Source organism: Apiospora kogelbergensis, assembly GCF_038363985.1.
Source record: "Apiospora kogelbergensis strain CBS 113332 chromosome Unknown utg000008l_segment0_segment0, whole genome shotgun sequence".
In the NCBI taxonomy this organism is placed as follows: domain Eukaryota; kingdom Fungi; phylum Ascomycota; class Sordariomycetes; order Amphisphaeriales; family Apiosporaceae; genus Apiospora; species Apiospora kogelbergensis.
The window spans coordinates 2,586,545-2,613,359 of record NW_027117425.1 but is presented as its reverse complement, the minus strand read 5'-3'; the positions used below and the strand labels follow the sequence as shown (position 1 = coordinate 2,613,359).

The 26,815-nt window shown below is 54.5% G+C and overlaps 11 protein-coding genes across 11 annotated transcripts; 6 read left to right on the top strand and 5 right to left on the bottom strand.

Moving 5' to 3' along the window:
• Positions 1 to 837: 837 nt before the first annotated feature.
• PG998_012782 (uncharacterized protein) lies at positions 838 to 1,662 on the bottom strand (the record flags this gene model as incomplete). Its single annotated transcript, XM_066879598.1, has 1 exon — positions 838 to 1,662. The coding sequence occupies one exon, from the start codon at positions 1,660 to 1,662 to the stop codon at positions 838 to 840; it is 825 nt and encodes a 274-aa protein (XP_066725982.1).
• Positions 1,663 to 7,577: 5,915 nt separating this feature from the next.
• PG998_012781 (uncharacterized protein) lies at positions 7,578 to 7,882 on the top strand (the record flags this gene model as incomplete). Its single annotated transcript, XM_066879597.1, has 2 exons — positions 7,578 to 7,720; positions 7,807 to 7,882. The coding sequence occupies 2 exons, from the start codon at positions 7,578 to 7,580 to the stop codon at positions 7,880 to 7,882; spliced, it is 219 nt and encodes a 72-aa protein (XP_066725981.1).
• A 351-nt stretch (positions 7,883 to 8,233) lies between these two features.
• PG998_012780 (uncharacterized protein) lies at positions 8,234 to 10,701 on the bottom strand (the record flags this gene model as incomplete). The annotated part of the gene is made up of 2 exons (XM_066879596.1): positions 8,234 to 10,582; positions 10,657 to 10,701. 2 exons carry the CDS (start codon positions 10,699 to 10,701, stop codon positions 8,234 to 8,236), a joined length of 2,394 nt encoding a protein of 797 aa, XP_066725980.1.
• Positions 10,702 to 10,991: 290 nt separating this feature from the next.
• PG998_012779 (uncharacterized protein) lies at positions 10,992 to 12,137 on the top strand (the record flags this gene model as incomplete). Its single annotated transcript, XM_066879595.1, has 3 exons — positions 10,992 to 11,201; positions 11,554 to 12,096; positions 12,120 to 12,137. The coding sequence occupies 3 exons, from the start codon at positions 10,992 to 10,994 to the stop codon at positions 12,135 to 12,137; spliced, it is 771 nt and encodes a 256-aa protein (XP_066725979.1).
• A 1,370-nt stretch (positions 12,138 to 13,507) lies between these two features.
• On the bottom strand, positions 13,508 to 14,458 carry PG998_012778 (uncharacterized protein; the record flags this gene model as incomplete). Its single annotated transcript, XM_066879594.1, has 1 exon — positions 13,508 to 14,458. The coding sequence occupies one exon, from the start codon at positions 14,456 to 14,458 to the stop codon at positions 13,508 to 13,510; it is 951 nt and encodes a 316-aa protein (XP_066725978.1).
• A 1,005-nt stretch (positions 14,459 to 15,463) lies between these two features.
• Positions 15,464 to 16,427, bottom strand: PG998_012777 (uncharacterized protein; the record flags this gene model as incomplete). The annotated part of the gene is made up of 2 exons (XM_066879593.1): positions 15,464 to 16,291; positions 16,353 to 16,427. 2 exons carry the CDS (start codon positions 16,425 to 16,427, stop codon positions 15,464 to 15,466), a joined length of 903 nt encoding a protein of 300 aa, XP_066725977.1.
• A 674-nt stretch (positions 16,428 to 17,101) lies between these two features.
• On the bottom strand, positions 17,102 to 18,725 carry PG998_012776 (monooxygenase; the record flags this gene model as incomplete). The annotated part of the gene is made up of 2 exons (XM_066879592.1): positions 17,102 to 18,539; positions 18,634 to 18,725. 2 exons carry the CDS (start codon positions 18,723 to 18,725, stop codon positions 17,102 to 17,104), a joined length of 1,530 nt encoding a protein of 509 aa, XP_066725976.1.
• A 1,026-nt stretch (positions 18,726 to 19,751) lies between these two features.
• Positions 19,752 to 21,032, top strand: PG998_012775 (Actin-related protein- ARP1 class; the record flags this gene model as incomplete). Its single annotated transcript, XM_066879591.1, has 3 exons — positions 19,752 to 20,060; positions 20,138 to 20,908; positions 20,970 to 21,032. 3 exons carry the CDS (start codon positions 19,752 to 19,754, stop codon positions 21,030 to 21,032), a joined length of 1,143 nt encoding a protein of 380 aa, XP_066725975.1.
• Positions 21,033 to 22,099: 1,067 nt separating this feature from the next.
• PG998_012774 (uncharacterized protein) lies at positions 22,100 to 22,723 on the top strand (the record flags this gene model as incomplete). The annotated part of the gene is made up of 1 exon (XM_066879590.1): positions 22,100 to 22,723. One exon carries the CDS (start codon positions 22,100 to 22,102, stop codon positions 22,721 to 22,723), a length of 624 nt encoding a protein of 207 aa, XP_066725974.1.
• A 650-nt stretch (positions 22,724 to 23,373) lies between these two features.
• Positions 23,374 to 24,234, top strand: PG998_012773 (uncharacterized protein; the record flags this gene model as incomplete). The annotated part of the gene is made up of 1 exon (XM_066879589.1): positions 23,374 to 24,234. One exon carries the CDS (start codon positions 23,374 to 23,376, stop codon positions 24,232 to 24,234), a length of 861 nt encoding a protein of 286 aa, XP_066725973.1.
• A 1,148-nt stretch (positions 24,235 to 25,382) lies between these two features.
• On the top strand, positions 25,383 to 26,459 carry PG998_012772 (Zinc-binding dehydrogenase; the record flags this gene model as incomplete). Its single annotated transcript, XM_066879588.1, has 1 exon — positions 25,383 to 26,459. The coding sequence occupies one exon, from the start codon at positions 25,383 to 25,385 to the stop codon at positions 26,457 to 26,459; it is 1,077 nt and encodes a 358-aa protein (XP_066725972.1).
• Between the last annotated feature and the right edge of the window lie 356 nt (positions 26,460 to 26,815).

The window sequence follows — 26,815 nt, the reverse complement described above, 5'->3', positions numbered from 1 at the left end:
CTTCGCCTGGGAGATTGCACATCCCCCGCCCGAGAAGGCGAGAGACTGCATCTCTGACCGAGCCTTATGCCACACACCGGGTCGCATCGCATAAAGATCGGGCGCGTGGCTGGCTGTCAAGCGGTCAGATTTGCTTTATCACGCCATGTTCTACCTCCCAAAAGTACTGTGCTTGATTAGCTTTGAGAATTTGAAAACAGGAAACAGAGAGAAAACCCTTTAACTTACATGGATACAACACACAACACTATACTAAACCTATATAACCCCTACTGGTCATTTGAAGCAGGATACAAGACGAAAACAAAGGGGCTCGGCACATGAATTTGACAGCACGTATATCATGCGCCGAAGAATTCTTGCGCTTGGCATCTCGTTTTCCAAAAGAGAGATTGCAGCCTCGTATAAATATAGTTACCACCTTCCACAGTATACTCATTATTTTTACCACCTTAAAGGATGGACCACTCTGAAACGTTCGCACTGCAATCGGAACAAAAAGAAAAGTACATATTCGAGGTGAACAATTTATCTGTCTCGAGCGACTAGCCATATTGGCCCATGAATCTTATTTTCGATGTTTGAATAAGCAATAGAAAGTGTGTAATATTTATAATGCCGACAAGTACGCTATTCCCTACAAGCAAGAACAAAACGAGGACGCCATTCTTCTTTTGCAAATGCCAAGAAAATGCAGCAGAGTGCCAAATCAACTCGCTCATCCAACCCCTGTATTCTCCAAGGGTTGCGAGCGAAGCGCCGCTCCCTTCTGTTTGTACGCTCGGGAGTTTTTATACTATACTACTGTTCTTCTTATCCTCTCTCTTCTTGTTCGAATTAATATGTGTTTAGACTGGAGGCGCTCTCAGTATATTCACCGAATAACCGTCCAGTTGCCCCTGTGCAAGGCAAACTCAGTCGGACGCTGGGTTGTCCGTACAGGTTCATTGCCGACACTTCCTGAGCTATCGTCCATATCGACATCCCCATCCCCGTCGACGTTTCGATGCTGTGTCGCCGTGTCTTTCCCTTGCGGCGCCTTTTGCGTTGTTGCGTCTTCGTGCGCTGCTCCGCATGGTACGCCTCCTTCAGCTTATTAAGCTCCGCCAGGGCCGCCATCCACGACGGGTTTGTCTTGACCCGGTCAGGCAGCTCTGGCTTCCTATACGATGGCAGATGCCCTCTTGTTGCCTTTCCTTCCGCCACTCGTTTGGCCGCCTGGCCGAAGTTACGGGGATCTTTGCGATTTCCCCGCGCCTTGATCTCCTCTTGCTTCTCTGCATGCCATTCTGGAGTCCTGGCATGTGTCCAGTGGGTCCATGGATTGATGTGCGCCAGAAACTTGGGTTCAGGTCGCGGAGGTGCGGTTACTCGTAGGGCGTATGAAGGGACGCCATAAAAACCTGAGTTCGGATTACTGGACTCATTCGCTTTTGAGTAGATAGCCGAGTCAAACTCGTTTGCATCGTGCCGATCCACGAGCGCCGTGCTCCTTTCGACAGGCGTAAGCTGCTGCCATTCCCGGGGCGTAATGTTCTTCCAACGCTGGTCCAGGATAAGCAGCGGACGGTCTGACTCCAACGCCTCATCACCAAACGACGCAACTTCCGCTTCCAATGCGATTGCAGCCGTGCTCTTGACTTTTCCCAGGATTTGGGCCATGGTTTGGGCCTGGGTAGCCGCACCTGTTTGACCGCGAAATGCTGTATTGGTAAATGACCGATAAGCTTCCGATCTTTGATCACCATATGTTTTGGCTGCATCTGATCCGTTTAAGACCCGGGCTTGCGGCTGAGCCCGAGCAGCCGCGACCTCTGAGCTGCCAATTGGACCCAAAAGTGTTCGATTGGCGCCTGAACCTTTATCATCGGACGGTTTCGCAGTTGCGTTTGCGGCCGCCTTAGCTCTCCAACGATCCATCAACGGCCGATCCGAATCGGAGCTCTTACCGCCCGACACGTTCTCGGCCAAATTCGGGACTGCACCAGCTTTACGAAAGGGCATTAGTGGACTGTCTGTGTCCAAAACCCTACCATTACACCCATTTGCGACCGTTTCCGGATCAGGGGCAGGAGTAGGATTAAGGTCAGATTGCCGGTGATCTATCGATGGCCGCGCCATGACTGAGGGTTTCTTGCCAATCCCGTTTGTAGTGACTTCCGGGGCTGGGGCTGGCCTTTGTTGTCCCAACAACAGCTTACTCGGAAATGAGGTTTCATCTCCAGGGACACTGGCAGCAGCTTCCGGGGCAGTAGCAGGCTTCTGGTGGTCTACCGAGGGCCGATCTGGGCCGGAAGGTTTGGGGACAGAAACAGCCGCGGCCGGTGCTCCATTTACTGTCGGCTTCGTTGACACGCTGTTTGCCACAGTTGGATTTGTGATCTTCTGCTTCTCCTTCTGTTTATGCTGTGGCCTCTGTGTCTGTCGTGTTTGTTGTATCTTCTGGATTTCTTCTGTCGCACACGGCTGTGGCGGAGTCGGGCGGACATATCCCATTGGTCTCCCAAACAGCTCCTCCTCATCGCTACTTGTATCTAAATTGATCGGACATGATCGATCCCCAGTTTGTCCCTCATTCATTGTGGCAACGGGAGCGCGTGGACCAGTACTGGCAGGCGCCATTGCAGCTGGAGGGAGTGGAGGCGATGGTGGGCTGGCCCTGTTTGAAACGTCCCCATTGGTAGCAAAAGTGGTTGAATAGTTGAGAGCCCTTTGCGCTGCTGTTTGTGCTGATTGAAAGGGCTGTTGAGAAGCACTTGGCTGGTTTCCCCTCGACGCATCGCCGAATATCAGAAAGCCGCGACCTGGCATCTTTAAGTCAAACCCGAAATTCGCCGCCGTGTTTTGCGTATTGGAGCTTGGCGTTGGCTCAGGGACTTTGGTAGCGTGCGACACACCACTTGACTGGGCGTTGCTGCCCTGCGCGTTGTTGATCTGTGCGCTTCTGGCTGGCTGTTGTGATCGCGATTTTGAATCCTGCAGTGGACGCAAGAGCCCGGAGTTGGGAGATTCCGACCGCCCTAGACTGGTCTTGCGTCCATTCAGATTCGGATGTAGACCAAACGCGCTGAAGTTTCCCGTATCAGATGGTAATGGCGATGGTCTTGGGCTGTTTTTGGACGACTTCGGCGCTTGCGAATGGGAATCTTGTCGATGGAATAAATTATCAAAGAGGGAATTTTGCGATTGCACGGCCGTCTTTTGCTGTCCCTGCCCAAAAGAAATTTCCCGATTAAGGGCATGGTTTTGATTCCGAGCTTGGGGTTGGGGCGCAACAATTGACGGGTTGTGAGCGGCACGACTGGCTGTTTGATTCGCGTCTACTCGGGCTGTTCCGGCACCAGGTAGTGGCGGCGGGTTTGGTGTCTTGCTGCTGGCCAGAACGGAAGGTGGGGAAGGCCTGCCAAGTGTCGGGACCGGAGCTGCCAGAATACGCTGGACTTGCTTGGGTGCATTCACGCTCTCCGCATCGCCCCTCGTCTGGGTCTTAAAGACGTCTCGGATTGGAAAGTCCTTTGCCCTGGTATTATCGTAAACGTTTCCACGGCCCACACTTCCATTTGCCGGAGGCGATGGATTTTCAGTCTGCGCGCGCAAGTTGAAGTTTTTGTTCTCGCCAATTCTGCGCCGATCATCGGCTCGCGAGCTTTCTAGGGGCGACGGCTTTGGCGGCAATGTCGTTGGAAAGTGACCTTTTTCGTTTCTCGCAGAACCTAACGTGGGGCGGAGGCTAGGCTCCGTCCTTGTCGGACTTGTTCGAGTCTTTTTTCGCGGCGGGCCGGTCGGCTCCTCATCTTGATTCTTCTCCTCGTTCTCAACTGCAGGCTCGGGGGATGAGGCAACCACAATTTCGGCCTCGGTTGCCGCAGCTAAGTTTGAGCTTGGCTGGGTTGGCTTCGGTTTACTAACTGTTTTCCTTGCTATGAATTTGGCATCTAACACCCTTTTGGGACTGCCGTGGTTTTGTGATTGAGGAGATACTGTGAACGTATCTGGCCGGCGCTCAGATGGGGATAACAGTGTATCCTCGACAGCATGTGACTTCAGGTGGTCTGAATTTTTATGAGAATTTCCCAACCTCGTCTGCATGTGCTTTGATCCAGCCGGGCCCGACGTCGCTGAAGCCGCAGACCTGAGATTGTTTGAATTCGCGAAGGGAGTGCTGCCCCGCTTGTGTCCCGCATGCAGCTGACAGCGAGGGTCGCCGGTAAAGCACAGTTTGCTGCAACCATCTTCAGTACACTGTTTGCCGAGGTTGTTGTTGTAGGCACTACTCCCAGTGCCGGCTGAGCCGGGTCTGGTCACCGGTGTGCCGGGATCAGATGATAGTTCAGATGAAGATCTGGACGACATTGTCGTAACCGACGAGGATGATGTCCGCGGGACCATGGGGGCAGGTCTACGGTCAATTTGGGCTCAGAAAGTGGCCGGATCATTGTACTCAATGTGCCCGTTGCGGAAATGTGCACTTCCCAAAAGTGGCTATTTGAAGAGATTAGCAACCATGAGACTCAAAATCAAGATGAAAAATGCACATTTGGATTGTTGCGACGACAGAGTTGGCGCGGGAAGTAAGTCGAGTGAAGGATCGGCAAGCGCCAGCCATGAAACAAGGGTGTTTGCCTATACATACGTTATCTTGCCTGCCCTGTAGCGGAAGAGAAATCATGCATGCGCAGCCGGCTGACACAGTTGTTGTCGGAGTATACGATTTATAGGTTTTGCGATGCAGATTGACACTGGGCGATAGGAATTAAATCGTATATACCCAATGAGTGAATTATGCCTGGGACGATGGTGGTTAGTTAAAGGTGATGAATAGTAGTTGTGGGCGGAAGGAAGGCGGGGCTGTGTTGGTTCGAAAGTCGAAATCAATTCCACCCGTCTCAGGTCTTTTCAGTTTTATTGTAACGTCATGCTGCTCACCACGGCGGCTTCGAAGTCTGCATCTCGCTGACACATTGCTTTGAGCTAGGCTCAAACTGTTGGCCGCGGCCTTTGGCTTGGCTCTATAGCGGCATACTGATACCAAGCTCCAAAATTGCGGCCAAGCCAGAAATGAGTTCTGGCATTGATCTCTATCTTTCTAAGACTTGGTGATCTGGAGTGCAAGAAATGATGCGATCTATCAAGCTCGAACAAGACGTGTTGATGTGCGCCTTCCTTTCGGTCGGCGTTGGCATCGATCGGCGGATATAGATTCCAGAACCAGAAGTGGTTTGAGAGTTGTCCGACCTTTTACCAGATTGCTCATCATCGACGGGTGGAATGAACATGGAGATGAGAGTAAATAGTACTCAAAGAGGAAACAGACAAACTTACTGAGCTCTATGCAAATCATCACTGAGAAAACATGAAGGGGAAAAAACAGAGCAGAAACCGAGCCCGAACTCCTGCACAAGATTACCCGGTCTCCCAGAAAGGGTGATATGATAGGAGCACTCTGGACGTGTCGGGTCATAAACAAGCACGAGTTGATTTGGTTGCGGATGGTGGGGCACCAGCTTGGCTTGATTGTCCTCCGTCCGGCGCGCGCGCTCTTTGCCGCCTTCGATAGGTGGCAACGCAGCAGCACTCGATGAATTAACTCTCAGCCCACGTGGCGCACAAAGGCTGGCGGAGGTGAGACTGAGATGGCCGAATCGTCTGCTCGATGCAATTACCTCCACTTAGATGAAAACCCGTCAAGGGGCCCTGCAGTCGTCGTTAAAAATCAAAAACAAATTGGGAGATACCTTTGGCGCGTGAGAGCAGATAGGCCACGGCAGAATACAATGGCAGCAACAACTAGCGATCACGTGGTCCGTGCACTCACTCCTGTTCTTCGGCAGGTTAAACATTGTTCCGATCCTGTCTTTCTCTGTTTGGAAGGTGTGTGCATGAATGATGAGACCTGACCTTGGCTTTGAACCCATCAAGCCGGGATCGGTTAAGAGTGGTATAGACGGCAACACTCAAAAGCTATACGGCTTTTGCCTACCAAAGTCGAATCCATGTGTCTTGCCCTCCAGAGAAATCACCGTGGGTTCATCCACGTGGCGGGGCAGACGCATCCGCCACCTTTGCGTGCAAGCCACGCATCTTTGAACATATACTCGGCTCTGTTATTGTATACGAGCGAGACGGGTGAGTAGACGGTTCTATTCGGTTCAGGTCAATAGAACGATGTATGCGGGAAGGTGCGCGAATCAACGGAGGTAGGTGCAAGTCTTATGATGCTCGCTAGCAAAGGACAGCCTAGCATGACGGAATGAAATAAGGAATTGATGGAAGGATACGGGGTACTGCCAAAGGGCGCGCGCGTGTGAGTCATCTCACTGTAATGCGCTGGCTTCCCCAAGAGCGCTGAGATTCAATTCGGCGAGTCGTACGAGCAAAGGGACAGATTCAATCCATTACAGATTGATTGAGATTGAGGGGAGGACCCAGCGGTAAGCAGGATAGTCTTCTTATTTGGCGGTCAAGTTAGGTCAGGCGGCAGGCTTTGCTTCGCGGAAATTGATAAATGGAAAAAGCAAGCATGGTTGAACGAATTGGGGATGACGGGGATTTGAATCTGGTCAGCTTTTGGTTTAATCTTGCTCGGGCATCTGGCAGGATAGGAAACATGGGAAGCCGATAGTCAATTACTAATTGCTTGGATATGCCAGATCAATGATAGGATAGATTCAATGCAGTGCTGACCAGGCCGGGTAGCATCTGGATGCTTCAGCCTCAAATTATCGAAAGATGGCCTTACTGTATCCTCTCTCCGTGGTAAAGCGTGGTCAGCCAGCCGTAACCCCCGAACAACGAAAAGGTTCAGGGCCCCACGCCGGACCGGCCGCAGTCAGCAGTGGTGGTGGAAGGGTGGTGGGTGGGCAATGCGCAATGCCAGCAAATAAGCGCGCCCCAGAAGCGACAATTCAATTGATGAGCGAGCGACCAGCCTAGCCAGGCCCAGCACAGCCAAGGTTTTCCGGCCTTTTTAATGCTGTATCACACCACATCGAACGACGGCGACTACAACATGGCACCATCCGCCGCAACAACCACCGCACCATGACGATTTCACCCGCAAAAACGAGAAAGCTTTTCTCCGGATTCCCAGAATTAAGATGAACTCGTGATGGCCTTTTGCTGGAGCCTGCCAGGGTCCCCTTCTAGGGAAATGACGATGGCTTTCCCCTGTTTTTGCCTGTTGCGGCGCCTCCTGCAGCGTGCTGAGGCGCCCGCCGGGACTGGGCGACCGCCTGCAGTCGCAATATCTCGGGAGGGGACGAGCCAGGATCTCGGGTCCTGCCTCCCTCCGCCCCCAGAATGACGATTAGGGACCATGCAAATGCAAATGCAGCCCTGACATGTGCCAGAAAGGGATGGCTGCAGAAGAAGACAGAATTTTGAATTTTTGGTCATATATAAACTGCCGAACTTCGCTCGTGATCCTTCCTTCTAGATCTTGTCCATCACCAGCATCTCACATCACCACATACATCCATCTGTCTACCTTCGAGTTCATCCTCACTCTACCATATTACTACATCATCTCAAACACTAAGACTTTCAGTCATTCACCCAACCAAAAACCCATTCCCAAGATGAACTCCCAAATCTTCCGTCAAGCCACCCGGGCCACTGCCCGCTTCGCTTCCACCCAGGCCCGGCTCTTCGCCAGCAGCACCAAGTCCGCGCCGGCCGACTACGGTCGTCTCTTCCAGCAAGCCCGCCGCACAGGCATTGTGTATGTTTTATCCCCTTTCGCTCACAACCATAGCGTATATATATATATATATATGAACATTCTGTACTGACTCGGACTCTTCATAGCTACGTCCCCGGTCTTGCACTCGTCCTGGGCTGGCCAATCGCCGCAGCCAAGGTCGTCGATACCGTCTCTTCATAAAGACTCCCGGTTAACCACCCACCCACAATTTCACGACACGATATCATGGCCAACACTTCTTGTATATACAACTTTTTAGGGACGAAGGGATAGAGGCGTTAAGAGGCAGATCATCATTTCTTTTAGAATGGATCAGGATAGCCATTTTGCATAAAAATAAACCCTGAAATTCTTTTTACATGACTACATGACTCTATTCTTCAATGCTCTGTTAAATATGTCTGTTCTTTTCTTATGTCCCCTGTACCCGGTTATAAAAAAGAGGCCGTAATAAATGGTATGTATATACATGGCAACTCATCCAACAATTTGGCCCTCATCTACAAATCGCTTTTACTGATATGGCTAGGATCATACAGAGGCTGTCTTACTCAGCAGGTTCAGTGCGCTACCAGCCAGGATAAACTGAGCCTGGTCTTCACTGATGGCATGCTTCGTCTTAATGACGACCTCCTCACCCGACTTGTGCTTCTGAACCCGGAGGCTCACCTCGCCCTTGCCGCCATTGCGCAGCATATCATACAAGCCCTCCGTGGCAACTACATCACTGGCGCCGATCTTGTCGTAGTCGGCCTCGTCGGCAAACGTCAAGGGCACGACACCCTGCTTCTTGAGGTTGGTCTCGTGGATGCGGGCGAACGACTTGCAGAGCACAATACGCGCGCCGAGGTAGCGCGGCTGCAGGGCGGCGTGCTCACGAGCGGAGCCTTCGCCGTAGTTGTGCTCGGCAACGACCAGCCAGGGTTGTTGAGCCTCCTTCCAGCGCTGTCCAAGCTCTGGGATAGTGTGCTTGGAGCCATCAAGGTCATATGCGGCATTGACTTCACCGGTCTCGGCATTGGTCGCGGTGTTGAGGGTGTTGGTGCTGATGTTGGGAAGGTGGCCCTTGTACTTGAGCCAGGGGCCAGCGGCGGAGATGGTATCCGTCGTGCACTTGCCGGTAATCTTGACTAGAACGCGGAGACCAGAGAGGTCCGAGTTGGGGAATGCCTCAAAGGGCTCAAGCAGCGCAAGACGCTCTGAGCTGGGTGAGATTGCAATGCTGACTGACGCATCAGCGGGCTGGATAACAGCCTGGAACTCGGGACGGGCTGATTCGAATGGCTTGGCAGGAATCTCGAATCCGGAGGGAGGCGTGAAACGGAACTCCTTGCCAGAAGGGGTGGGGATGCTATCGGTGATCGGGTTGAACGTAGTGGAACCAGCGAATGACATGGCCGTGACGATCTCAGGTGATGCCAAAAAGTTCATCGTGTCAGGGTTTCCGTCATTCCGGCCACGGAAGTTTCGGTTGTAGGAAGTGAGAATAGCATTGGGCGTGCCCTTCTCGACACCATCTTGACGCTTCCACTGGCCAATACAAGGACCGCATGCATTGGACAAGACAGTACCACCCGCCTCTTTGAAGGTCTCGAGGGGACCATCACGAGCCAGAGTCTCGCGAATCTGGTCGCTACCAGGCGTGATGTAGAAATCAGAGGTTGGCTTCAGCCCTGCTTCCAAGGCTTCCCGCACCATGCTTTCTACGCGGGTCATGTCCTCATAAGAACTGTTTGTGCAGCTACCAATGAGACCGGCGGACAGCTTCTCAGGCCACTTCTGCTCCTGCACGGTTTCTTTGAATTGCGACAAGGGGGTAGACAGATCGGGAGTGAAAGGGCCGTTGATGTGAGGTTCCAAAGAGGACAGGTCGATAGTGATTACCTCATCATATTTTGCGCCATCATCGGCCCTCAGCTTAACGATATCAGAGAACTTCTTGGCTTCCGCCGCGACGTCATGGCGGTGGGTCGCTTCAAGGTATCTAACGTGTGCAGGGCTGAAGGGGAAGATGGACGTGGTAGCGCCAACCTCAGCTCCCATGTTGCAAACAGTAGCCATACCAGTGCAGCTAAGGGTCTCAACGCCAGGTCCGAAGTACTCGACAATGAAGCCAGTTCCTCCGCGGACGGTGAGCTGTCCAGCCAGGTTCAGAATGATATCCTTGGGCGACGCCCAGCCGCTAAGCTGGCCCTTCAGCTCAACACCGAGGACACGGGGAGCCTTGAGCTCCCAGGGTGCGCCGACGAGAGCCTCTACGGCATCAGCACCACCCACTCCGATAGCAATGGTCGAAAGACCTCCACAGTTGGGTGTGTGGCTGTCAGTGCCAAGCATCATCAGACCAGGTGCACCGTAGTTCTCGAGGACGCTCTGGTGGATGATGCCAGCTCCCGGAGGCCAAAATTCAATACCGTATTTCTTGGCAGCAGACTCGAGGAAGTCAAAGACCTCCTGGTTCACCTTGATACCCGACTCGAGATCGGCCTTGGCACCGTGCTCGCCAACAATCAAGTGGTCGCAGTGTATGCTCGCGGGGATGGCAGTCGAAGGGAGGTTGCAGGTCATGAACTGGAGCAGGGCCATCTGGGCCGAGGCGTCTTGCATGGCGACACGATCGGGCTTGAGCTTGAGGTTGGCGCTGCCGCGAATGTTGCGCCCGCCGTTGGTGTTGGTCATCAGGGACTCCTCGACATTGGCCAGATGCGAGTACAGGATCTTCTCGGCCAGGGTCAGGGCGGTGCCCCGCCCCAAGACCTCGCGGACCTTCTCATAGTTCTTGAGAAGCTTGAAGTAGGGCGGTATGCGTGGATTCGTGCTGTCGAAAGAGGGTGTCGCGAAGGATCGGGTGCCTGCAATTCGGGTTCTCGTGGCTAGGCGCTACTCGTACGATCAGTCAGTGAGCAAGCTCAGGCGCCGACCCGACAGATTGGCTGTTTGCGCGTCAGACATACATTGAAAGCCGCGCCACGGCGGCATGCAAGCTCGACAGCCCTCATCTTCCCAATTATCTCTGCTGGAATCAGGAATGGGCGGTGCAGGTGACAAAACGGTATGGATGTTCACGATGACGCCAGCCAAAGGAAATATCCAGGCCTGCTTATTGCCGCCACTCTGATTGGCCATTTCGTGCGATTTCGCTAGAGGTTTGGCCGATGCCGGCCTGGGACAAAAAAAGGGTCTGGAACTTTGGGGGAAGACAGGCTGACAGTGACAGGTACAGGCGCACGTACCAGCGGCCCACCGGTTCCACATCGCTACCTTCCACCACCTGTGACAAGCAAACAACATGAGGCTCATAAACACGTCCACTCTGAAGCTGGAGGAGTTCGGGCCACAGAACATCCCGCCCTATGCAATACTCTCGCACAGATGGATTGAAGGGCAAGAAGTCTCCTTCGAGGAGATGCGACAGTCGCCTCCCCGAGGGAAGAGTGGTTATGCTAAGATCAAGCAATGCTGTGAGCTGGCCAAGAAAGAAGGGCTCACCTTCGCATGGGTAGACACTTGCTGTGAGTGTCTCATTGCACACCTATCTGCCGTCTGCCATCTCACATCAGTTAGGCATTGATAAAAGCAGCAGCGCCGAACTATCCGAGTCCATCAACTCCATGTTCCATTGGTACGCCATGGCCCAGGTGTGTTACGCTTACCTGGAAGATGTTCCGTACCCAAGTAGCTCCAATTCTTTTCGCGAGAGCGTTTGGTTCACAAGAGGCTGGACGCTACAGGAGCTACTTAGCCCATCGCGCCTCGAGTTCTACTCGGCCGAATGGGAGCTGATAGGTGACAGGTTCGAACTGTCAGATGGCGTATCGTATATTACAGGCATCGAGCAACAAATACTTCAGGGACGATTTCACCACCGGGGTGTGTTAAACCTTTCCAAAGTCTCCATCGCTGAGAGAATGAGCTGGGCTTCTCAAAGACAAACTAGCCGCGAGGAAGATATGTCGTACTCGTTACTTGGTATCTTCCGCATAAACATGAATCTGCTCTATGGCGAAGGGGGTGGAGAAGCGTTTCGAAGATTGCAAGAGGAGATAATCAAGACCTCCAACGACAACTCCATTTTTGCGTGGAATCAGATTGAAACTCGGAGCCCAGCTCGTTTGAGTGCTTTAGCCACCACCCTATCACAGTTTGCCCAGTCGTCCAGGATTCCGGTCATACCCGCGGGTCCAACGTGGCCAACGACGCTAACCAACGAAGCCATCAATGTGCGACTGGTTTTCAAAGAAATTAGGGGTAGGCGTTATGGAATCATCAAGTCCGATTCTCTGCACTCTTTATGGGATTATGCTATTCCTCTTGAGGAAATCTCGCCAAATACCTACGTTCGGCTACGCGGACAAGTCCTTGTCATGAAAAGCAGGCGGTTCTACGACGCTCCCGTTTATACCTCTCTCGTCAACAGGCTTGGAAAGTATGGTGAGTTTTCCAGCCATACGGGTTGTATTTACTCGGTCATCATGGTCCGAAGCCTTCCTTCAAGCGTTAGACTTTTCAAAGCACAGGATTGTATCATGATGCCGATCGAACAGAATAAGCCATTTCCCGTAAAGGGCCCAACGTGGGTAAAAGCTATTGACGTGCATTCGGACTCAAGAGCATGGATATTCTGCATACATCCGGGACTCGCTGGAGCAGAACTCAAGCAACTATGGAGGGAGGAATGGGTTTACTCATCTAGCGGCAGACAATCCTCAAAATCGGTCAACGAAATGGGCAGAGAAATGGCTGAACGACCCATCTACCATCAACGAGAACCGAGGGACGACTTACGGGTAAGAGTGGAAGCGTTCTCGATGGATCAGTACATGTCAATGGTTGATCATATCGACTACATCCAACATACCGTTCGCAGACGTAACCCAGAATATGCCAGCAGTGTGGTATTGGGGCCAACATATTGTCTTGTCGTCGATGTCAGGAAATGGAGCGCCGGAAGCCCATTCGAAAGTATGACTCCTCAAGTCCATTATGTTCCCCTCTCACTAAAGCTACACTCGATAGGTCTACTCGATGTCAAGCATGTAATCGGGGGCGTGGTGCATGATGTTTCCCGACTGTGCAGAAATTGGCAATGGGATTCTGTGGTGGTAGCGACAACAGCGATATTGCTTTTGTCTCAGTCTTTTCTTCATACCTTCATTAGTTTCATTGGCAAACTTGCTCGATTCATTTCTTTCACCGCACATATGTTGTTTATCTTCTTCCTACGTTGTGGTATTTTCCTTGTCGGATCTCTGTCGTTAGTCGCATACGCTCTCGTGGCATCCCGTCGAAAAAAACCAGTGATGAACTTCGGCTCGATAAGGAATGATCCCGCTAGAGAAATGCATATGAGCTGGAATTGAACAAAGTGACTCAGAATACAGACAAATATAAATGTGATGAAGCCTCGGTAGTCTCTCGATCGTTCTTAAGCCAAGACTCCTTCCTCCATGCTCAGACCAGGTCGGTCTGCATTATTGAGCCTTGGCCATCCCTCGCAGCACAAGAGCATGGGCGGGTTTTCAGGAAATCTATCATTACTGTAAAAGCTAAACCAACATGATACTGGTATTTATGTTGTTCATACTTCCTTTGGTTTGTCAAAGATTCCAAAACTTATTTGGTAGCATAATATCGCGATCTGCCTGCAATACGCGACTTGCGCTTAGATAATCGCCCAGTCTGAAAACAAGCATATTGCCTACCTAGAGCATGGACCTAATTTATTTCGGCGTTACCGGTCCCAACTAAGAAGCTTCTGAGACTGACCATACCATCTCTACGGGATATCATGATATATATATATAGCTATTGAGGAATGATGGTGTTCCGTTCCTTCCAAGCCTGAAGGATGGATAGAATCTCGTCCGAATGTTTCTCTCTCGCGCACTCAAAGGCGTCAAACGGCGGGTAGAAAGGGTTTTTGATGCTGGGGTCGGCGCCCTTCTCCAGCAGCCATTTGACCACAGCCGTACCAGATGGACACCTGGCCGCATACGCGATCGGTGTACCGAAGTGCGTGTTCATGGGCTGGTGAGAGACGTCCGAGTCGATGCCGTTCACATCGGCCCCGCGCTCCTCGACCAGAAACCTCAGCATCTCGGCGCTGGTGCTCTCGTCGTGGGCCGGGTCCGTACGCCTCGACGCGGCCGTCACGGCCGCGAGGTGAAGGGCGCGGGGGCAGGGCCGCGCACCGTGCTCCTCCAGAAACCTGTACATGGCGACGGTGCCCCGCGCGGCGCACGTTTCCAGCAACGGCGGCGGCGGCTCGCCGTGGCCATCGGTGTAACCGTCCAGCTTCGCGCCTTTCTCCTCGACTAGCCACCGCGCCAACGACTCTTTTCCCTCGCCTTCCGTGACCAGGTAGTCCAGCAACCGCTTTCTCCCAGTCGTCGGGCCTGCCATGGCCGAGTGGTTCTGGGTGTTGATGTCCCAGCCGTGGGCGACGAGCGCGTCAATAAGAGGTTTGGACGCGTGCTCGAGGATGGCGATGGGTTGGATTGAAGACGCGAGGGTGTCATCATGGTCCAGCATGTAGGCAATGAGAGGCATCTGTTCGGATTGAACAAGTTCCTGAAACACCATGTTTCGCAATTCCCTGTAGTCTGGGCCTTCACAGCGAGCCAGAACGGTCTCCATGAACTCTTTGATAGCAGGCACAGTTTTTTCTTCAACTGCAGCCGCTTGTAGCGTGTAAGGGTTGTATTCCTTCGTCCATTCGGGCTGATTGTCTTCGACTAATGCTTTGTCGCCGTCCATGGTTTCTGATAGTTTTTGGATGGCTGGATGGTAATGGGGGATTCTGGTTAGTGAACAAGTCAAAATCAATCGAATTGAATTGGGGACCGCACTTGTCGAGATGAAGGTGATGTCCAGGCGACGCGCCGCCTGCGCCTCGTGCCGATGGTGGAGTATGCGAATGCCATTTGCTCCTATATTTAGGAACAAGCCAGGAACAAACCAGTGCGGCCCCCACTGCGATGCCTGTGATCCTGATCCGATCTAGGAATGCGATGTCACACCCGAGACTGCTAGCACGCCATTAGCTCGTTCGGCTCGCCAAAACAGGGAACCCAGTACAACTTCAAGATCCTCCGGATTATCCCTCCGATAAGCCATATCCATGTGCAAAGGTTCGCGGAGATGACCGACAGAGTGATCTGTATAGTCTCAGCCTGCTTTCGGGGGTGTATAGTGGAAACTATGTGGTATTGGTGCTATTTATTACCTATAGTTTCTCCGGCGACTTTTCAAATGGGCGTCTATCGGAATTGTTGAGCCTATTTGCGTCTTCCAACCGGGGGCCCAGCAATATGTCGGGTCATCACAGGTGTATCGTTGAGTGGACTTCCAGTAAGTCCTACTACTACCTTGGAACTCATGCGTAGGCTTTGGAGAGATCGGTTGAAGTAAGAGATGAGTATCCAGTGGGACTCGAAGGATGGCATTTAGGTATAGCTTCATGAAGTCCTCGATTATCCTGGTAAACCTTTCTAGGACTATGTGCAAGAGAACAATATAAAGGGGAAGCGGAAAGCACCTATCTTTGACATTACCATCATATCATCTTCATCTCCATCTCCAAGACACTGCATCAATCTACCGTCTCGCCCTGCTCAACTCCTGCTCAACTCCTCATTAACACCAATTATGTCCTCCTCGAACATGAGCCGTCTCAGACTGCTCGCCATTCTTGGCGCAGCAATCGGTGCCCAAGCGTCGCCGAGTGGCCTTTCCTCCAGCCATCTCGCATCTGGCAGTCTCTCAGCCCGTGCCAGTCCCAACTACATATGCGGTGCCGAGTGCGGTAAAGGGGGTTTGTGCAACACCCGCCCCAAGAGATCCGTAGCCGAAGAGGTGGTTCCCACGCTTGCTGCCACTGCCACACTCGAAGACGATGCTATCACTGCGCTGGAGAAGCGGAACCTGATGCCTGCGTCCAATATCAAGGACGTCGACAAATACGTGATCCAAAACTTGAAAGACCCCGCCACCGAAGACCTTCCATGGCAGAAACACGAAGCCGTCGCCAAATATCACGACTTCGGCGCCAAGGCGTTCAACAAGATGATATGGGGTATCCATGGCTGCACGGCCATTGTCATCGCTTCCGAAAAGGGAGTCTGGATATCCCACTTCATGGAAACGGGGCTGATGCCGGACGCCGGCAGGGCACAGGACCGTGCTAGGATAGACACGGCCATTCAGAATGGACATGCCCACTACGAAAAGCCAGCCGCGCTGGCCGCCGATGGAGGTCCCCTCAGCAAAGCCGCCAAGCCGCACATCTACGTATCGGCATCTTGCGTACACACGAACAATGCGTGCGACAAAGATGCCAATGGCCAACCCGTGTTTGAGCATGCCCGGACGAACCAGTTGTTGAACACGCTGTTCGGACCCAATACTCCGTTCAGTGGCGTCCCCATCGTCAAAAGGGGCTACATCAGACCCCAAACGACTGACGAGAACGAGTTCCAGGAGATCACTGACAAGACGGCACGGGGAAAGGTCCTGGTTCAGTACGACAACAACCAGAAATCGGACGACTTCATGCCGGTAAACCCAAAGCAAGCCTCGTACCGGGTCTGGCTGGAGCACACTCCATACCAAGAGCGGTGGGTGGCGACCCAGTGCCAGGGCGGTAACGCACCAGGCCAAAAGCGCGACGCCTCTTGCCCTCTCCCCAAAGCTTCACCATCGGCATCCCATTCCAAGACGGCATCATCGCGTGCGTCGACCACAACCAAGCCACCCCACGCAACCACCCTGAAGACTAGCACCACCACCAACGTAAAGCCGACTACAACCGACGTCACGACAACAAAGGCTGACACCACCAAAGCCACCACCACCAAAGCCACTACCACAAAGGCCAAAACCACCAAGGCCACCGCGACCAAGCACTCAAGCGGTTCTTCCCGCAAAGGCGGCCACAAGAAGGGAAGCCACTAGGTGACGGCAGTACTTGTAGTACTCGAACGGAAAGAAGGCGAGGACGCAGCAACAAGCAGATAAAGGCCATCGACACATGAGCCAAAAGATACAAGAGAAAAGCATAGTCAGCTCGACTGCCGTGGCGCAAGCCCAACGTGGGGTGTGTATAAAATTTCCTTATGTGATAGACGCATTATAGGCATTAGTTATGTATCGGGGTTTAGTTCATTCAAACTGTAAATTAGTAGGGTATATATAATTTGAGTATTCATGTGTACAAAACTAGTTCATTTGTGTTTTCCAATTAAGCAATAACCCCATAGACAAATATCGCGGAAACAACACCTTGAACACAAAAGCAAAGGTTAAACGCTTTATATTGGATATCAGAGCATGGACAACACAGCCGAATATGTTTACTTCTATCCAACTCGTTCTACACAGTTCAATCTAAACATGCTGATCTCAAGTCTCATATTCCATGAACCCGAACCGCGCGCCCTCCGGCACGTGCAACTGTCGGGCCTCGACGACGCCCTTGTCCCGCACGGCGTCGGCGGTGCGGTCGTACCACGCCTCGGCGTAGCGCTCGGCGTCGAAGTTGAGCAGCCAGCCCTCGCGGCGCAGCCGCAGGCTCTCGGGGTCCTTGCGGGCCGCCGCGAAGTCGGCCTTGTGCCAGATGTCGCGCGTCTGCGTGCCCGTCTTCTGGGCGCTCTTGACGCGCTCGTACCGCAGGGCCTCGAAGGTCGCCGTGGCCTCCTTCACCGCCCGCGCGCGCGTCTCGGCCGCGGTCGTTGTGTCGCCGTTGGTCTGAGGTGTGGTGGCGGCGGCCGCTGCCGCCCGCTCGCACGCCTTCCGCAGACACACGGCGATGGTGGCGCCGTCCTCCATGGACTGGCTGGCGCCCTGGATGCTGGTGGGCAGGAACGGGTGCGCCGCGTCGCCGATGAGAGCGATGCGGCGGAGCGGGGAGATCCACTTCTCGAGGGGGTCGCGGAACACGAGCTTCCAGTCGACGAGGGGCTCGGGCGTCTTGTCGAGGATCTTCTGGATCGTCGGCTCCCAGCCGGCGAGGACCTTGCGGGCATCGGCTAAGGGCGCCTCGAGCTGCCACGACTCGTCGATGTCCTCGGTGTCCTTGTGTGTACACACCCACGAGATGTCTTGTCCGTTCTTAAGGACAGCGATGATGAAGTGGATGTCGGGCGCCAGCCAGCAGATATGCTTGTCGCCGCCCTCGACCAGCCATTTCAAGTCCGGGTCCGTCGCGATCGTGTTGGCGGTCTCGAACCAGGTCCGGTAGACGGCGTAGCCCGACGGCTTGGGCCGGTCGTCGTAGCCCAGCACCGTGGTGCGGCCCTTGGACCGCACGCCCTCGGCCGCTATGACGACGTCGGCTGTGATCTTCTCGCCGGACTCGAGAATTACCCCCGCACTTCCACCACCGTCTCCGTCAGAGTCGGTCTCAAAGTAGTCGGCCACGCTCGCACCCAACCGCACCTCGATACCCAAGTCCTCGACCGCGTGCCGGTACACGATGGTGTGATACTCGCCGCGGTGCCCGTCGTAGCGGTTGCCCCAGCTGTTCTGCTCGTCTGTCCAGCGCTGCTGCAGCAGGGTCTCGCCCGTGGTGGAGGCGCGGATCCCGAAGCCGTCCTTGGGCCGCAGAGTGATGGGCTCCATCTGCTCGGCGACGCCCGGCCAGCGCTCGAAGATGCGCGAGCTGTTGGAGGCGAAACTGATGATGTCGCCCAGCGGCTTCAGGGCGCGGAACTTGTCGACCACAATGGGCCGCAGGCCGTGGCGGTGGCATTCGATGGCAGCCGTGAGGCCCGCGAAGCCGGCGCCGACGATCAGGACGGTGAGGGGGGATGGGCGAGGGCGCCGGTGGCGTGTAGGGCTCCTTGGAAGCCATTTTGGCTCACGCCTATCTAGGTAGTCTCCGGTTTGTCTTGATGCTGATCGTATGGGTGGTGTGTGTGGGTTCTTAACTACACTCAAGTGTCTGGGTGAGAGCGTCGGGAGTGATGAGATTCCTGTTGCCAATGGCTTCTGTCCGAGTAGGCGATGCCGTTAGGTTATTATACATGCTGTCTGAATCGACGATATCCACATCCGCGGCTATAGAGGTGGGCCAAGTTGACTCGTGTAAGTGAAGGATTTGGGGGTAGCAGCCGCTGATGGCCACGGCTAGTTTGATGCGTCTCACAGTCGCAAGCACTTTCCCCGCACCCTGATACACGGGGATTATTCTACCGCCGTATTATGGAGCATAGTTCCTGGAACATGACGAAGAGATATAAGGGCTGCGCTGCTTTGTAAGATGATGATAATGCGGGGGAGTCGACTATCGCTCTGCCGCGAGGCGCAGGCTGGAACACACCTGATCAATATCTCTGCAACTGACGGCCTTGGTGGACTACGATCGGCAAGCAATTGATGGGACGTTCTGCCGGGCCCGGGCAATAATCGGCCCCGGTCGGGTATGGGCTCTGCAGAACAGAACGAACAAGGTGTTGAAGAAGTGAGTGAGTCCATCACCACCTGCCACTGGCTGTTGACGGCCTGTGCTTCGGGGAACGCGACCCCCCAGTCTTGCTGGCTGGTGCTTTCCCTTTTTCCCTTTCCCCATGCCAAACTAGGCCAGCCAGACTAGCCAGGCCAATCAAAACACGCCCTGCACGGCCTGCGGGTTGACAGGGGGGTCAAATTGGGGGACGTGCAGGCCAGACAAGAAGAGCTCCTGAACTTTTGGCAACATGACAATTTGGGGCCAACGCGTTCCGTGAGCTCTGCTATGGGGCAATAGACCACTCCTTCTCCATTCCACCACCACCGCTACCACCACCGCAACCACACGCCGCCAAGCTGATTCCCGTGGTCCGACCCGTCAGCCCGCGCATCTTGGATCTTGGGCCGTCTGACCTCGCCTGCGTAGCCATTGAGCCCTTTGAGAGCTTCAGCCCGTCGGCCGCTGTTGCTGAACCCGCTGCTTCTTTCGCAAACAGACGACTCCACGTCGTGCACGCACCTGCCAACCACCGCCGAGCAGCCCACGACGACGCAGGTCGAACACACATGCATCTGGGAAATCGGATAACACCAGGCCGACAACATGGGGGAACCTCTACACAACGCACCCATCGTGCTCGATAATGGCTCCGGCACCATAAGAGCCGGTTACGCGGGAACCGATCTCCCCGCCTGCTACTTCCCATCCTTCGTCGGACGCCCAAAGCACCTCCGAGTCCTCGCCGGTGCATTGGAGGGTGACGTCTTCATAGGACAAAAGGCCGCGACCGAGCTCCGTGGCCTGCTCAAAATCCGCTATCCCTTGGAACACGGCATCGTCACCGACTGGGACGATATGGAGAAGATCTGGGAGTACGTCTACAGCGAAGGGCTCAACGCTATGAGTGAAGAGGTATGTATGCCCACATGCAGCAGCTTGCCCATCTCCCGTGTGCCCTATACTAACTCTGCGTTCGCCGCCTTGCACAGCACCCCGTCCTCTTGACGGAACCGCCCCTGAACCCCCGCGCCAACCGTGACACCGCCGCCCAGATCCTCTTCGAGACCTTCAACGTACCAGCCCTTTACACCTCCATCCAAGCCGTCCTCTCGCTGTATGCCTCCGGCCGGACGACGGGATGCGTGCTCGACTCCGGCGATGGCGTGTCGCATGCCGTACCCGTATACGAAGGTTTCGCCATCCCCTCGTCGATGCGCCGTATCGACGTGGCCGGCCGCGATGTGACCGAGTACATGCAAACCCTGCTGCGCAAAAGCGGCTACATCTTCCACACCTCGGCCGAGAAGGAAGTGGTCCGGCTGATCAAGGAGTCCGTCTCGTATGTGGCGGCCGACCCCAAGCGCGAGGAGAAGGAGTGGGCCTCGACCAAGATGGATCAGACCAAGGCCGTCGACTACGTCCTCCCGGACGGCCACCGGCTGAAGGTCGGCCCCGAGCGCTTCCGCGCGCCCGAGATCCTGTTCGACCCCGAGATCATCGGCCTGGAGTACCCCGGTGTGCAGCAAATCGTCACCGACGCCATCAACCGCACCGACTTGGATCTCCGCAAATCCCTCTTCAGCAACATTGTGCTCAGCGGCGGCAGCACGCTGACCAAGGGCTTCGGCGACCGGTTACTGAACGAGGTTAAGAAGCTGGCCGTCAAGGATATGCGCATCAAGATCTTCGCCCCGCCCGAGAGGAAGTACTCGACGTGGATAGGCGGTAGTATTCTGGCGGGTCTCAGCACGTTCAGAAAGGTATGTCTATTTTCCCACCCGGTCCCTATTGGTCGTGCGACGCTAACTGACAATGTCGCAGATGTGGGTGAGCATAGACGACTGGCACGAGAACCCCGACATCATCCACACCAAGTTCACGTAGTCGCCCGACAATTTTTGTGCCGTTGTACCGCATCGCGGCGCCAAACAAGCTGCTTGCCCAGTGTAATGGCGGCTATCACCAGCCGTATAGCCAATGCCGTCACACGCCACGCCGAAGTACGAGCTACGTACTATATTCCGAACACTCGAACGCTTCACTGTATAATGCGATAAATCTGGGTGGCAATTGGAGTTCTGGTGGAGAGTGGATGAGATAGACACGTCTGTGGTCCAAGAAGATGCAGGATAGACGGAGTATGGCCTGCGCACTTGTAATATTGAAGAAGTCATCTAGTGTAGAGAGAGATGAATGATACCCATGTTCTCAAAGCTTGATCCCCGCCAATGCCTCTTCTGCCCACTCACCCGGACGAGCAGAAGATGAATCAGGGCAAAGGAAACTCTGACACTTCCATATTCGTTTAACAGGTGTTCACTTATTTTGAAGGATGTTAACCACAAGGCTAGCCGACAGTGTGACTTTTAACATCTTCACTGGATCATTGACAGCAGTTGGCTCACATCAGTTCAGACATCCGGGTACTTTGGGCTATGTAAGCTCAGGGCAAGGCTCTAGGAGTACCAGGCTTATCCGGCCGTCGACACGGCATCATTAAGTGGCTGAATACTGGGCTGGCAGTAGATGTGCAGAAGTGACGTGAGGAGTTTGTGCCGCTCGATATATTTTTAGTCGATCCGCCAGGCGCTTGCTGCAAACGCCACCACCCAAATATAGAGACTGGCGTATTGTACGCAGGCACAGGCTCCCAAAAGTCGCCATGCTCTCTCTTTTCGCAGGAGTACGGCTCATCTATAATTGCCTTTAGATTCAGGTTGCATGGCATTGCTTCCATGCTACATTGTTTCCATGCCACATTGTTTTCTTCCACACTTCGTTATTGTTTCTTTCGTCGACCCCGAGAGTATTTCTTCACATCGTGCAAACAATCTGACAAAAGATAATCTTGCTCCCGTAGCTATTCTCGACGCTATCTCGCCCAGTAGGAGAAGACAATTGTTCTACTTTTCTTCCAGTGTTAGCCGGCCTCGACCTAAGATTCTGCTATAATGTTGCCTGCCTCAACGCTGCTTCGGTACTTGGCTTTAGCCATTGTCCTGCTGCTCCATGTGTCGGAAGCGACAAGCGCAGTGAGAGCTGTGATATCTACTACCGCAACAGGTGGAGCTGGAAATGCAGGATCGAAGTTCCTTTATGCCCCAATACCGACGAGCACCTCCACCATTCAGAGGACGGCCCGAGTCCAGTCGCCGACTTCGACATCAACGCCCCCATTGGAAACAACGGCAACATCAACACCCCCATCGGAAACGTCGGCGACGCCAGCGCCATACATACCCAACAATAGCGGCGACGGTCTTAGCCCCGAGCTCAAGATGGGACTTGGCATCGGTCTGGGCATCGGTCTCCCGCTCATCGCCCTGCTAGGGCTGGGCTGCTTCTTCCTATGGCGTCTCTGGGGCCGGCAGAACCAGCACCAGTCACCGGTTCATAACGAAGATCGAGAAGTGTTCGAATATCCCGCGAAGGAGCGCGGCGACGAAAAAGTCGATGGGGCGCGGGTTACTCCTAAAGAGCTACAGTCAACGGAGCTCTATGAAGCTGATGGCGAATACCGCGGCCCCCAGACCCAGACGAGCCCGACGATGCGGCCTGTTGAGCTGAACGCATGAGCCCTCCTTTGCCTGCCCAGTAGACTGAGTCGGCGCTTCGAGATTCCACATCATAGGACTGCCCAAGAACGGTTGCAGCTTGTTTACTCAGCGAACGTGGGGTCGTTTCATTCAATTGCAGGCAGGAGGATCAGCGACGAGGTCCCCCCCAAAGTAAGCATTTTCAGCATTGCGTATGCTCGAAAGGCATTGGGGTCATCAAAACGGCCCGTATGAGACGCGATGTTGTAAGACTGTAGATATACCCACCGGAGAAATGCAGAACAATGAAATGAGTTTAATATATGTGTAACGGCAGCCCCAATCGCTTAAATAGACGTGCGACTCGGATCCCGAGATGTAATGTGTTCAAGGGCTGTGTATAATGAATGGTGTGTTCCACAAACCCCTGGTTGGGGGCTGACAGGCTCTCGTTGTCACAGCTGTCATCCCCCCCAATTGCCTTGACGTGGTGGTAGAATAGGGGGGCATGGCTTCCCGCCTCATCTGCTCTCTCATGGATACTTGTAATCGGTTTGATGTTGCGTTTCCATTTTGCCAAGCTCGAAAGTTTTGTTTCCATCTACCACGCGACGAAAGAACCATCCCTTTGGGAATATTGTCATAATACAATTCTTTGAACCGCTTTACCCTACATGAAGTGCCCCATCATGCCAACTCTCACAATATCGCCTAAGTGGCGCTCTGGGCTGCCGGTCCTGACGTGGCTCCTTCTTCATTTCCATCTGTCCGTCGTCGAAGGTGTTGGTGCTCAGCTATTCCCTAGAAACTACGGCGGCGGCGCGTACCAAATGACAACAAAGACTCGAGCGGAGATCCAAGGTGATCCTACAACAAGTTTCTCCGACGCAGGGTATGCCGCAGAAACAAATCTGGGATCGGTAATAACGGCCGCGACGTCACCCCTGGGGGCAGTGATAACGGCCGCGACGTCACCCGTACTCCCGCCATCGACGACTACGCCCGGGCCCGAACCAGACCCAACGATATTATCAGAACGAACACCGACGCCAACCTGCACTACTCCCACGCCCATCCCGACAACTATGAGGAAGACACCGACACCGTCCTATCCCTCAGATCTTTCGAGTTTTTCTTCCTCTTCTTCTTCTTCTTCCAGCTGCGCCACTACAGAGGGGGCAACCTTTAAATCTCCATCGCCCAGTAGCGGGGGAGGCGGAGGGGGCGGCGGCGACGGCAGTTTCACGGACGAAGACCTGAAGCTGAGACTCGGGCTCGGTATCGGGCTCGGGATTGGCATCCCTCTCCTGACTCTCTTGGGATTCGGCTGCTTTTTATTGTGGCGTCTTCTGGGCAAGACGCGCCTCCTAGACTTTCATCGCACCGCGCCTGTCGCCGCCGCCGACGCAGAGAAATATCAGCAAAAGAAACTCAGTCTTGATAACGATAATGACGAGGCATCTACAGGCCCCAGGGAGCTCATGTCAACGGAGTTCTACGAGGCGGAGGGGGCTTCGAAGAAGATAGGGCCCGCCGAGCTGGGCATATGAGTTCGGATATTAAGTGTGCCGAGAGTCTCGCGCGCCGGCGTCCTTTTGATCGCCTTACCGTATCGAGCACGGTACCATCCTCGTAAGGCTGTCCGGAAAAGGGGGCTGGCGGGCGTTACTGCGTGTGTGTGCACCAAGTCGCATTGTAATGTCGCAATTGGCGGCCAGAGACCCATCATAGGCGCGAACGGTTAATACACTCATGAGGAAGATGCCAAAGTAGGAGTTTCGGTTGGAAACTAGTGCTGATTATGATAGAAAGGAGCAGCGCCACGGCTCTGAAAGTGCAGGCAATGGAGTGGAAGAAAGAACACTCGGCTTTGCTAGGCTGATTGAATGGGGAAAAGCAAGTATAGAAGAGAGGAGAGTGTCCGGTAGGAAAAGATGGACTCTTGTCGATGGAAGATGCTCCCGGTACGAAATATTCTGGGGCGAGGTTCGATGGGAAGAAGTATAACTCGAACAGAAGTGTGTACAATGGTGGTAACAGGACATCGTTTGTGGCTCATGTAGATTCATTATAGTTCCGTGTAGTTGTATTATGCATAACGCCTATTCTATATCAATGTAAGGCTACGGTACTGGTGTGTTACACAAGCTTCATGAGGCTGTCAGGATGTCTCTCTGTTGACTTGTAGGCTTGCGATGCCCGGCTGATGGATTGATGTATAGATAGTTCTCAAAGCAGCCACCCCTTATAATAAAGAGCGATAACTGAACCGTGAAAGCACGTGCCTTTGGGGCTTGTCCCAAAAAGCCTAGCTCCTATATAAGCTCGGAGGGTGATGTCACGACTATGCAATTGGCCACAGTCCTTTGCAGCGCGTGTTTGTCGATTGATCATGGCGAGACAGACATACTATCCTCCTAAATGCCATTCAGCCATTGTTAGAAATTATTCCCATGAGGCATGACAGATGCTGGCGCTGTGTAAAGGAGGGTTACTTTGTGAAACAAGAAGCCAGCAGCCACCCGGAGCTCTTGCCCTGTTTTGACGGCGGCCTCCGTGTCTTAAGTGGGCCAATCCATGACGAAATTTGAACGAGATTTCCGAGACACCAACCCATTCCTCCCGGCGCGGTCCCCCACCCGCCATCGACAACATCACCTTTCTCTCTACCCTCAGGAACACTCGCAAGACCGAGACCATGGCCGAATCCAAGGCAACCAGTGGCACTGCCGGCTCACAGCAGCAGAAGACGATGCGCGCCTGGACGTACACCACGGCGTCGCCCAACCTGGAGTCCTGTCTCCACCTGAGCGTCGACGCCCCGCACCCGAAGCCGCAGGGCATTGTGGCCGGCAGCCAGAAGGACGAGGTCCTCGTGCGCGTCACCGCCGCCGCCCTCAACCCCGTCGACTACAAGCTGCCCGAGGGCCTGGGCGGCCTGGGCACCCGCGCCGTCTTCGGCCACCCCGCCGTCCCGGGCCTGGACTACGCCGGCGTCGTCGTCGCGTCCTCGGCGTCCAACGGGCTCGCCGCGGGCACCCCCGTCTTCGGCCGCCTCGACCCCGGCCGCTTCGGCACCCTCGGCGAGTTCGTCGTCGCCACGCGCGCCGGCTGCGCGCCCCTGCCGCCGGGCGTGGACCCCGCCGACGCCGCCTGCGTCGGCACCGCGGGCCTGACGGCCTACCAGAGCCTGGCGCCCTACGTCGCGCCCGGCGACGCCGTCTTCATCAACGGCGGCAGCGGCGGCACGGGCACCTGGGGCATCCAGATGGCGCGCGCGCTGGGGTGCGCCGAGGTGGTCGTGAGCTGCTCGGCGGCTAACGCGGCGCTGTGCCGCGAGCTGGGCGCCACCGAGGTCATCGACTACGCGGCGCAGGACGTGACGGCGGCCCTGCGCGCCCGCGGCCCCGTCTTCAAGGTCGTCGTCGACAACGTCGGCACCACCCCGGCCGACCTGTACAAGGCGTCCGACGCCTTCCTGGTGCCCGGCGGCCAGTTCGTGCAGGTCGGCGGGTCGGCGTCGCTCGCGAGCGCCAAGATGTTCGCCGAGCGCATGCTGCTGCCCGGCTTCCTGGGCGGCGGCAAGAGCAAGATCAGCCTCATGATGACCAAGAACGACCACGACGCCTTGGTGCAGATCGGGGCGTGGATGAAGGAGGGCAAGGTCAAGGCCATCGTCGACGAGGTGTTCGCGTACGAGGACGCGCCCAAGGCGTTCCAGCGGTTGAAGACAGGCCGGGCCAAAGGAAAGATCGTCGTAAAGCATACATCATGAGATGTAATTCAGGGAACCAGATCGGGTTGGGATGGAGTGAAGTGAGATGGTGGCGGTGGGCAAAAGATACCAGAATGAAATCGCTGCAGTAATATTATTACCGGTCGGGCCGGAATACGGATAATTATTCGAAGATTACGAATAGTGCTATGCCCCTCTGAGCCTCTGAGCACGTGGGAGACTCGATTGCATGTTGTAAACGCAGTGAGATTACCGGAGGCGTCAGCTGAAAGACCATTAGGCTAGGAACTCTCCACATAAGACGGCACGATTACACCGACGGAGGGGTTATGCGACCGCGAAATAACGACTTCTGCTTTAAATACCGCCTTCTGTTTTCCTGGAATGTAAAACAG